This window comes from Limulus polyphemus, unplaced genomic scaffold (assembly GCF_000517525.1).
Source record: "Limulus polyphemus unplaced genomic scaffold, Limulus_polyphemus-2.1.2 Scaffold3420, whole genome shotgun sequence".
Taxonomy (NCBI): domain Eukaryota; kingdom Metazoa; phylum Arthropoda; class Merostomata; order Xiphosura; family Limulidae; genus Limulus; species Limulus polyphemus.
In genome coordinates, this window is record NW_013669030.1 from 9,756 (window position 1) to 21,758 (window position 12,003).

At 32.6% G+C, this 12,003-nt stretch overlaps 1 protein-coding gene across 1 annotated transcript in view; it reads left to right on the top strand.

The window, feature by feature from the left end:
- Window positions 1-12,003, top strand: part of LOC106469313 (multidrug resistance-associated protein 1-like) — a 115,056-nt gene that overhangs the window by 4,470 nt on the left and 98,583 nt on the right. The window contains exons 2-4 of the mRNA XM_022397800.1: window positions 1,692-1,787; window positions 3,964-4,084; window positions 9,842-9,986. Of these exons, the coding sequence (XP_022253508.1) occupies window positions 1,692-1,787; window positions 3,964-4,084; window positions 9,842-9,986 (362 nt within the window). The remainder of the gene's footprint in view (window positions 1-1,691; window positions 1,788-3,963; window positions 4,085-9,841; window positions 9,987-12,003) is intronic.

The following is a 12,003-nucleotide window of genomic DNA, read 5'->3' on the forward strand; positions in this document are numbered from 1 at the left end:
TAGAGCATTCGCCAAGGTACAGGATAGTTCTAGAAACGTTGCATGACACTAGTCATGTGACCTCGCTGATGTAAAAGTACCATATCGCACACATGATAAGGGTAGGTAACCCTTTTTACCTCTATTTGTCTTAATGCAAAGCAAGGGCAACCATAATCATTTATGTAAGGTATATCCCTCAATTAATTTTACTTTTTACTTTGCTTTCACTTATAGTTTATAATATAGTACAATTCCCCACAATCAAACTGTTCATCCTTCCACTCCGTCTGGTGGAAGAATATACTTGTCCACTCCACTTATTGTTAATCTTCCTTGATGAGGAGTCCCTTACTATAGGGTGGCCAGAACATATACACATTCTCCCAGAATTCTCCATGCATGTCCAAGGGCCCATAGAAAATGCCCCAACTTTAAACTCAACTTTTTAAAAATTTGCATACTCCTAAGCTAAGAATCCATAGCCATATCTAATTCTTTACTTTTATTTTTACGTATTACTAACTTGTATTAAATTTCTTTCCTTATTTTCAAAACCTTTCATCATTTAATTTAAAAAATCCTGTTGAATCTGTCAATTTGTAACAGGCTCTATCGAAGGATAGTTATTTGCTACAAACAGTATTTATTTGAAATACAAGGAATGCAGTCCATGGTGTTTTTACACTGATCACCAACTCAAGAAAATTTAAATGAAAACAAGGAACTGGGGCAGATTTGACATTATGTATTAACAAAACTGAACTATTTATTCAGGGTTATCCTATTTACAGTAATAAACCTTCAAAGTTACGTTTACTCTTCAAATATAAAACACTTCTTCAGCTTTAGTTTATTAAGAACTTTTAAGTCAAACAAAATAAAATACACCTTACACAGGAGATTAGGCATGATTGTTATCAGATATAGCTGTAGGGTAAACTTCCAGATTGAATTTTTTGCAGACTCTTGGTGGACTCTCAGAGAAGGCTGACCCAAGCTTTTATACAAATTTGATTACATGTAATCTAGTTTATTGATATACAATGCTGCTCACTAATAAAAAATGTTCATTATTACAGTTCCACACAAAGGACTCTTTGTCACATGAGGATTGGCTCCGCTCAAGATCAATGACATCTAAGGACAATCTTGAGTGGATGTTTATCCCTTTCATAAGCTCATTAGCTTTACTAATCTAACCTTTGGTCACCAAATTATCTTTTCAGGTTTTGGTGCCTCATTATTTGCTTCATTACTAACCAAATGTTAATGAGTTGTCATTAACCTCACAGAGAGAAAAGCATATGATTTTCATCTTTCCCAGTGATTTGATACTTTTTTCTGTATCCTCTTGGCAGAAAATCTGACCATAAGATAAATATCCTAGTCAACTATGCATTAACGTGGCACTTATATAATCAAAGTGAAATGTCTTTATGTTCTCCAAGTGAATTCTTATTTCATCTGTAATTTTTTTTTATATATCAGTTGTTTCCTAACTTTTATGATGCATACAGTGAAACCATTATAAGTAATTAAGCCCTGCTAAAAGTAATTCCACTATATGTAAATAGTTAATTTAGGAATAAAATATTTTACTGTGTTGTTTTAGTATTAATTTAGTTTTCTTTCTATTATGTGTAATTGTTTCAACTATGTTTATATATATATGATACTGTAGTTAAAATAATACTTTTTATTTTATCCAGGTGAAATCAAGTGTCTACATAGATTATCTACACAATATGTCCTACCTTTTTGCCTTTGCTGCCATTTTCAGCATTGCAGTGTTTCAAGTTTGTGAGGTAAATAAAGCATTTATTGTTTTCAAGTATATTTCATTTTTCAGTTCTTAGTCAAAGAAAAGTGGTGTTTCTTAAAGATTCTAAGTAGCAAGTAATAATGAGTATCAAGTTATGGAAGTTTGTTAGCATCCAGAACCTTTTTTGAATTCAAATAGAGCTTGAAAACAAGTATGGTCTTAAATTGGCAAACAAACAAAGAAATAGGCTTATGATAGAAATAGTTGAAGCTGTATATTCTGTATCATACAAATTCTAGAAAACTCATTCAAAACAGTATTTTTCTTCTAAACAAAATTATAACAGTTGTCACAAAATAACTTGAATTGTAATTTAGAGGACCAGTAAAGCATATATGATGCTGTTTAAGAATTCAGAAGAAATATGAAGCTAATTAACATTTATTGCTTCACTTGTTTGACCCAAATGAGTGGTGTATCCTTGGTTAAATACAGTTAGTGTTTAAATAGATGATGAATATTATAGAAATGCACAGACTGAATGATGCAGATATTGGTTATTTTTTATAAATTGTTGTTAATTAATAACTGATACATATATCAAATTGATTTTAACCAAATCTATTTCACTGTTTTAAAACTCTTCAATTTTGTAAAAATAAAAATTGTCATTTATAATGTTTCTTTCACTCCTAATTTGAAAAAGAAATCCTCCTAAACTTTTAACTCATGATCAGCAAAAGAAAAATGCACGAGTTTCTGAAATGCTTATCATTAAAATATTTGAATGGACATGTATAAAAGTAGTTTTACCAATATATATAGTTGAAAAATGATATCTATAATTATTAGTAACATATGATGCAAATTATCAAACTACTCTCTTGTTTTTATAACGAATAGGGAAATATGAAAATTAAATTTTTGGACAGCTGAATTAGTAGCTTATAATATTATAGAAATTTGTCATAAAATGATCTTCAGTATCTTAATGAAAAATTGCCTTCTGTTTTTTGGTTTATCGATGGAGTACAATAAATAGTACAAAACTGAAAAGCTTTTTTACTGGTTATTGAAAATCAGTTTATGTTTGTAATTATTGGAGAGGTCTCCCACAGATATGATTGTGTAATAAAAAGAAAAATAGATTCCCTTTACAATTACATTTAAGACCTAATTTTGAATCAAACTTGTATATGCATTCAGTAAACATAAAGTATATTTTGAATGATAAATGCACGTATACTTTGTGAGGCATGATAGAATTTAATAAACTAATATGTTTCATCTTGGTTGGGTGCATTGTCTATGTATATGTGTACATATTACGTGTACAGTACTTGAGATGGTTTGCACTTATAAATGTATATTACCTTACATGCTATGTAACTGTAGAGGTATACTTGAATTTTATCTGATATGCTGTATTCCTTTACATATAAACTGGTATAATGCTCTGTACCTGTAAGCCTACATTGATTGTATATTATCTCAAATGCTATATACCTGTGGATATTATACGTATATTACTTGAAATGCTTTACACCTATATCTTGATTTACTGATGCTCTTTGCACCTGAGGTATACATAATCTGGTGTGTTATTTACTTGTAAACATATTCATGTACATTTGTTGATAGGTTGTGTACTTTTTAACATACACTGTATGTGTACTCTATTTTAAATACTACTTACCCAAGGAAAATACATTTAAAATTAAAATCTTGTATGCTATTTTGCTTCTAACCAGCCTCATGTTTTATTGCAGACTTAGCCCATGAACAACAACTACTAAACTGTGCTCATATGAATTTTATAGGTATAATGAGAATGGTACAGAATTAACTTTGACCTTATTTTGCTTTTTCTCACACAAATTCTATACAGTTTTAATTAATTTGATTACATTTTCGAAAAGCCAGGTTACCATGCTGGTCTGTAAATTGGAAGATTCAAGATTTACGCTGTAATAAGCCACTGAATGCTTTCTGGATTTTCAGGGATGTTGTAATATGACAGTCAATCCCACTATTTCATTAAGAGTAGTTGCATAATCAACAGTGGGTATTGCTGATTTTTTTATCTTCCTGTGTTCAGCAGTTCTAAATTATAGTTGATTATGCCTGAGCCTTAGGGACTGTTTAGTCCACATGTTGCAGTACATACTTTGCAAGTTGAAAATATTAATAGTATTTTCAAATCTGCTTTATATTTTTAGGTTGGAGCAAACCTTTGGTTGAGTGCTTGGAGTACTGATGAACCCATGCCAGATGGAACTCAGAACATAGCACTCCAAAATTGGAGACTGACTATTTATGGTTTGCTAGGAGCAGCTCAAGGTATATGAGATTCTACAGAAATATTTGTGTAACATACATTTTCTAGTGCTTGCATATGTAAGATCTTTATTCAACTTCACAAACTTGTTATTATCAGTCTATTAAACACTCAATTCATATTGATTGATTAACTTTTAGCTAGGCCTGGAATGTTGGGGTCTATGAGAGATCCACATTATACCAAGACCCATGCTATAGCGATTTGCATCGTAGTGAGACTGCTATACTTTAAACTAGGATTTCTGAAATGCCATAAATAACCAGCTCCTTTATATAGCCTACAAGTTTCACTAATTATGAATGCTACACTGTAATTAATCCTGACATACATCACAAACAAAACAAAGAATTAAGACTCTACCTCTTAATGTAATTTCCAAATTATAGACAGAATAGAAATCAATTATCAAAATATATTTTTCATCAAAAAGACTGGGTTGAATGAACAGGTTTCTACTTGTCCTTTAATTTAACATTAAATTAATTTAAATATACACTAACTTGAATACATTTCTTGAAGTCAGTATAATAATGGACTGAATATATTTCTACATTATTTCAGGTATTGAAAAGAGCTGCTAAACAAAGGCTTACTTCAATTAAACTTACAATGCTAGAAACCATGTTTTGATACCCATGATGGGCAGAGCACTGATAGCCCATTGTGTAGCTTTGTGCTTAATTCCAAACAAACAAACAATCAATTAAATAAATAAATATAAATGCAGAACTAAATTTGTCTTGGGAATCTTCCTGATAATGTTTACACAAACTCTAAACTTATTGAATTAACTAGAGCTCTTAAGAACAACTTTAACTTCTTTTTTAAAAATATACAAAATTGTGACTTAGCATTTTTTTATCACTGGTAATCAAAAATGCTACATGTATGTGAAAATACTGTCAAAAATAAGTTTCTCAATTAATAATTTAGTGTAGTCTAACTACTGTAAGTGTTCTATCTCTTGGTACTCTAAGCTTGTATTATAATCATAATTCATTTGTATTTGAACTTTAATGTTGTCTTTCAAATTGCACATGAGTGACAGCTTTAAACTTGATTTTATATATCAAATTAATGATTCATTTTTAAGTTATTATACTTTCAAATTAAACGTAGTCTTTCATATATTTAGAAATTAATCATAATATCTGAACTTTGAGAATTCTAATTCTTTTAAATTTCTAATTTTAATAGCTAATATATATTTAAATTAAGATAATATGTTGTGTTTAAATAAAGAGTAATAACAAACCACAATAAAACAATCAAATATACTAACCAAATGTTTGAGCATACTTACACAAATAATCAACAAATTTATACAATGCAAAAGAATACAATAGATATGCCATTGATCTGGCCCTGATTCTGTTTGTCTTTAAGAAGTGTTGCCTCACAAATGCCATATATAGTTCAGAAGATGACATCCTCTGGGATGATGATGCTACTATGGTAGATAACGAATATGAAGAATATGTCTGCAATGATGTTAACTCCTTCACAAAAAGTAATTTATGTACAAATGATCTACCACACTTTTCTGAATATAACACCCTCCCAAATATAATACACACTCTAATCTTCATGAACAAAGAATCAAATTTGTCTTATTACCATAAATAATACGCACCTAGACTTTTGCAATACTGTGGTCATTGTAACCCTTTAATGATAAGAATGGTAGTGTTTGTATCATCTTTAATTGCATGTTTGCTGTAGTGTTTGCTAAATTTGCAATTGCGGTTGGAAATAAATATTGTCAAAATATTAGAGTATCCTTAAAATCACTAAAAGCAAGTTTGTCTTAGTGTTTGCAATACTTGCAATTATGGCCAGCAAATATACATTCTCAAAAATCCATTTACAGCTGGTGTTTATTAGTCATGGTCCTCTGCTACAATGGGGTACATGTAGTTTGTTCTTAAACACTTTCTCCCTTCTCATTGCCCAATGGATCAAAAAAGCCTGATATGCCATTGATCTGGCCCTGATTCTGTTTGTCTTTAAGAAGTGTTGCCTCACAAATGCCATATATAGTTCAGAAGATGATATCCTCTGGGATGATGATGCTACTATGGTAGATAACGAATATGAAGAATATGTCTGCAATGATGCCAGTAACAGTTATGAAGAGATGGTAGAAAGGCTGTGACGGATATTCGAGAGCAGTGATTCTGACCCAGAATTTGCAGGTTTCACTGAAAATGATTTGTAGTTTTGAATAGCAATAACTAGTTTTGTATTTCCAAACATGCTTATATAAATAAATCTTAAAAATCACCAGACTTATCTTCTTAATCATGTTATTTCAAAAATTATGTTTAAAGATACTGAAAATGAATGAAAATGTGAGACAATTCTCATTTACGCCTTAGAAACAAAGAGAATTAATAAGAGATATTATCAAAATGTAACATTTCTATTAAATGTGCATTATTGTTCACAAAACATATCAGAAAAGATGTTCTGGACTGCTCGTTAAAAAAAAACAATTTATTTCTAATCATATATTATATGCACCATAACTTCTATATAAAGTTCTATTGAACAATCTTTGTAATATATTTGCAAAAGTATGATAAAATTACATTGCATGCAAACAATATATCAGCCAGAATAAGGGATAGCTGGACTTTAATGTAGTTTCTTCATGCATAAAACTCTAAAATGTTAGATGCAGTTAGCTTGATGACTGCATTGTTAGTCAGTTGTATTCCCTTGTATCTGTTATAAATACATATAACTACATGTCTATAGAGTTCTGTAAAAAAAATAATTACTTTATATAAGTTTGTTATTCCCGTAGGTATAAATGCCATCATTATTTTTGTAAAGCAATAGATATTATCCATTTAATTTAGATTTTCTAGAATCAAGAAGTTAGACTTTACATTAGTCCAGTAGGATTGATCTAGGTACATATTTCACTTCTTTTATATCATAACTAATTGAGCAAGTGATATATTAAATTGTCCTAACAGTGATGCAGTCTTTGTTATGCATACAGGGACTAAGGATGTAGGAAAGAGTAGCTCAGAGGAGCTAACTGATAAGTATATGGGGTTGATAAAGCCATTTAAAGAAAAGGGACATAACTTAATTCTATTAGACATACTGCCAAAACTTAAGTGTGGGATTGAGTTTATAAGCAGGTAACTAAGGCTGAATGCTAGGCTTAGATTAGTAAGTCAAAAAGAGCAGGTTAGATGTTTGGACTTGTGGGATCAGTTTGATGGGGAAAGGAAGCTTTCTGAAATGGAGAGTTTACATTTTAATTGTGTAGAGGCTGGCTTGTTTGCAAGGGCTATTAATTCATCTGAAAGGGCAGCTTTAAACTAGGACTAGACAGTGGAGGGAGCCAAAATAAATTTAAAATAGAAAGAATAAGATGTAGCAAAGTGTATTTAGGAACAATGTATAGAAATAGTGTTAAGGATAGGCTAAATTGTTACTATAGTAATACTAGAAGTATAAGAAATATAATAGATGATTTTAGAGCACAGGTCAGCATAGCGTGTTTTGATTTAATGGATACAGCTACAACTTGGTTAAATATAGAGATCTCAATAACTAAAATTTCTTTGAAATACAGGATTATAGGTTACTTAATAAAGATAGAGTACAAAAAAAAGAGGGGGAGTGGTTTTATATGTAAAGTGTGAGCTACATCTTGTTCAAATTGAGGATATCAAAGATATTGAGATTGAATATTATTTGGGAAGAACATTTTTGGTTGTATTTCAATACAAACTATCATATGAAACTGGTGGAATTAATGAGAAACTTTTCAATGAGATTGAAAATTAAAATTTCAGCTTTTAATGAGGTCGTAATTATGGAGAATATTAATTTCTGGCATAAACATATTGGGACGTGTTTGTCATATCATGAGGATGGTTTTCTTCACCTATTGTTCAATGAAATTAATAGGAACTGTTATTTTAAATTCATAATTAACTTCTAATATAGAAATGGTTGAGTGTTGGATATACAAGACTGTTTAGTGTAGGCATTATTATTATTTAATTTTTTTGGGACTTAATTTTTAATGATTGTTTAGTTTTTAATAATTAAAGAGTTAAAAGTTAATAATTTTAGAGGTGATAGTATGACAAGTTTGGATGTGTAACTCTGTATGAGTCATATGTTATCGAGGCATAACTAATATTGTTGACTTCACGTTACTCTAATCTTCAGTATTTTTCTCGTTACCTTAACCGAGTATTGTTAAATCATCGCGTCATGTAGTTTAAAGAAAATTTCAGAAGCCTCGGTGATCAACATATAAATAGCAGCGACCAAATGAGTGAAAGTGAAGTGACAGAAAAGTTCAGTCAGAGAAAAAGTTAGAAAACATGAAGTTCGCTGGCATGTGAGTGATTTGCCATAATGGGTGATATTTTAAAGTGAGTTTTCACAGTTTAAATAGAGATAAGGAAAATAATTGTCTTGTCAAAGAGTGTTTGTTCTAAAGTAATTGAACCTGCCTGTGTGGACTTTGATGAAAAGGAGACAGTTATATAAAAGTAGAGAAAACTAGTTTGTCTTGTCAATTGGATTATAAAGTAATTGAATCAGCCTAAGTAGACTTTTGACAAGAAAAAGAGAACTATTTAGAAATATTGAATATTATTCTAAATAGGCAATAGGTTCATTCTATGGGTCACTGGTTAGGCCTAATTTGAAGTATTGTGTTTAGTCTTGGGCTCCTTACCTTAGAAAGGACATTGAATTATTGAAAATGATTCAAAAGAGGGCTACTAGGGTAATATGAGGACAGGCTAAGATCCCAAATTATTATATTACAGATCTCTTTTCACTTTTACCTGTTGTGAAAAGAAAACAAAACCTGTAATATGATCATTACAGTTGGTCCACTGTATAATATTGAATAATAACTTGTTTGTTTGTTTTGAATTTCTCGCAAAGCTACATGAGGGCTATCTGCACTAGCCATCCCTAATTTAGCAGTGTAAGACTAGAGGGAAGGCAGCTAGTCATCACCACCCACCACCAACTCTTGGGCTACTCTTTTACCAATGAATAGTGGGATTGACCGTCACATTATAACACCCCCACGGTTGAAAGAGCGAGCATGTTTGAATAATAAATTAGGCTTAATGCCTTAATATTATCCATACACCTGAATCAATTTATGTTTCTGTATGGTGAGTTGAATAGGACTCAAAAACCCATAATTTTCTCTGAAATTGTTTTCTTGTGAAAAAAAGAAAACTTAGAGGGATCTGATTGAGGTGATTAAGACTTTTGAGGGAATTGATAATACTGATGCATCATAATGTTTCATACTTAGTGGTGAGAATGGTAGGACTAGGGGAAGCAAATGCAAGTTTTGGTATGGTGGAAGTTGTCTTTAGCTAAGACAGCTTTATTTTCTAACAGAGTGGTTGACCCTGACTTGGAATGATTTGTATTCAGATGTGGCAGATGCAATAAATGTAAGGGAGTTTAAGGATGGCTTATTTAATATTTGAATGATAATCTGTGGCTTTGAAATTTGTTGTTTGTTTTTTTGTTTAGGTTCCTTCAGTGGATTAGACAGCTTAGATAGAACAAAAGCTCTCTTTTTGCCCCTAATTTTTTTGTTATGCTACGATATAAATGATAAGTGAGAAAATTGTAAGTTTAGAGCACTCATGTATTTTTTATTTCCATTTCCTGAGTATTTCAAGGTTTGTTTCCATTATTTTAATATTCGATAGTAAAAATTGTAATATTATTTATTAATTTAGGAGTTTCTGTTCTCTGTGGTGGTATGTTCCTGGCAGTTGGTGCTGTGCAAGCTTCTCGTGACCTGCACAATAGAATGGTAGAAAGAACCTTCCAAGCTCCAATGTCTTTTTTTGATACTACTCCAACTGGACGCATCTTAAACAGGTATATTGTGCATTGACTTTTATGTTTACTAAGCAACTGTTTTACTAAGATATTCCAATATTCCAGGTAACTCTGCTCAGAAACTAGCATTTCCTGATTTTGTGCTGCCCTCTGTATGCAAAATTTTTCGTTCGCCACTAGTCTTGAGACTCCTACCTAAACTTGCATGTTCCCATGTGCTATTGCTGTGCTGTAGTATGCAACAACCTTCCTCCAATAGGAATGCAACACACCTTCCTGGTGCAACTGACTCCCTCTATACTGGTTGTTTAATCATCACTTCTTGACTTAGAACAAGTGTTTTTCACTCGTATGTGGTTAAAATGTTTTACAACATTTTTTTGTTGCCTTTAACTAGTTTTTGAAAGATTATCTTGGTTACTTTTCCTTCCTTTCCACATTATGAACTCAGAAGTACATGTTACTACAACTTTGTCTGGTGTTGATCCACAAGATCTTATTAAAGCTATACAAGTAACGACTATGGTGTCAAGCTCCTCTATCTGTTGAGGAGGTGTCAGTCATAGTGCATCAAGAGTTAGAGTCCTACATGAGGTCTGATCCTTCTTCTGACCCAGTGACGGGTATTCCCTTATCTGTGGAACCATTTCATGAGGATGATGATTTTGACAGCCTTTTTCCTCCAACTGCATTGGCTGCACCTTCTCTAAACAATCTGCCATTGATCTTTCTAGACCTTCCTCTTCCTTCTTGGATATGATTTCTCAGATTTGTTACCTTTTGTCTATTTTTCCTGTGTCTTATGATTTTTCCCCTTCTGCATTCAAGCTGAATTGAATCTCACTTTCATGCTGGGACCAGCATGCCTTGTCCTTCTCACCTGGTGGATACACAAGCCTTAGCCTGTAATAGGGCTGAGTTTTCCATTCTGGACTCCCAGATTTTGGAGTTGTTATTCAGGCTTTAGGGTCAGATTGTTTATCTCCTCTTCGTCTTTCACCAGCCCAATTCTCATGTCATCTCATGCTTACTACTCTTTTCAGCCATCTTTTCTCTAACCACCTTCTTTCCAAGGCTGTACTCCATTCACCCGAGGGATTTTCAGTAGACACTTGTTATTTTGTCTTTTCTATGTTGGCCCATTTATCTATTGCTTTTTCTCTCCATACATGGTTGCTTTGTTGTTGGGACTCATTAGACAAAAACACCCTACATTCTCTGATGTGTTGACCTGCTTCTTATCTCTGAGACCATTGTCTGGCTCCTTTCCTCTGTCACTGTTTTTGGGGAGTCCTGGATACTCTGGAATTTCGTATGGAGGCTGCATGACAACACTCTTCCATTTCTTCTCTGGTTTCCCATATTTTTCATGCCCCTCCTGCACCAATATCTGTATCCTCTCCTATCCCTGTTCCCCCCCTTTCTGTGTTTCTGCTTCAATCCATCATTACTCTAACCATCAAGTTCAGCACCATCAGTATTAACAGTGACTATCCATTAGGTTCGAGTACAATGGAGCATGGTTGGCTCGGTTTGCAGACCTTTTTGCAACTGATTGTTAGGTCCTTTGGGTGTTATCAGAAGACTTGACTCTTCGTTTTTCCTCTCCTTTTCCTTTTTCTCCCATTTCCATTTCTTTCTCCCCTCCAGGGGATTTGGTTTGTTGCCAGTGTCTTTACGAGGCAGTGTTGGACCTCTTAGTGAAAGATACTATTGATTGGATTTTCCTTCTATTTCTCCACGATTTTATTCTGTTCATCATTCCCAAGAAAATAGTGGATTGGCATCCAGTTAAGGATCGTTCGAAACTAAATCACTTCACTGACCATGGAGATATTTCTCATTCTCAGATGGGTCCTTCACTCCAGGTCTTTGGATGACTAAAGTGGGTGCCTTGGATGTATACCTTCACTTTCTTGCTTCTACATGTTACCTTCACTTTCTTGCTTCCACATGTTACCTTCAGTTTTTTTCATTGGGGTCTCGAGTTTCAATTCTGTGCTTTCCTTTTCATCCTAGCTTCAGCTCTGTATGTTTTTTGTCAGGTAGCCAAAGC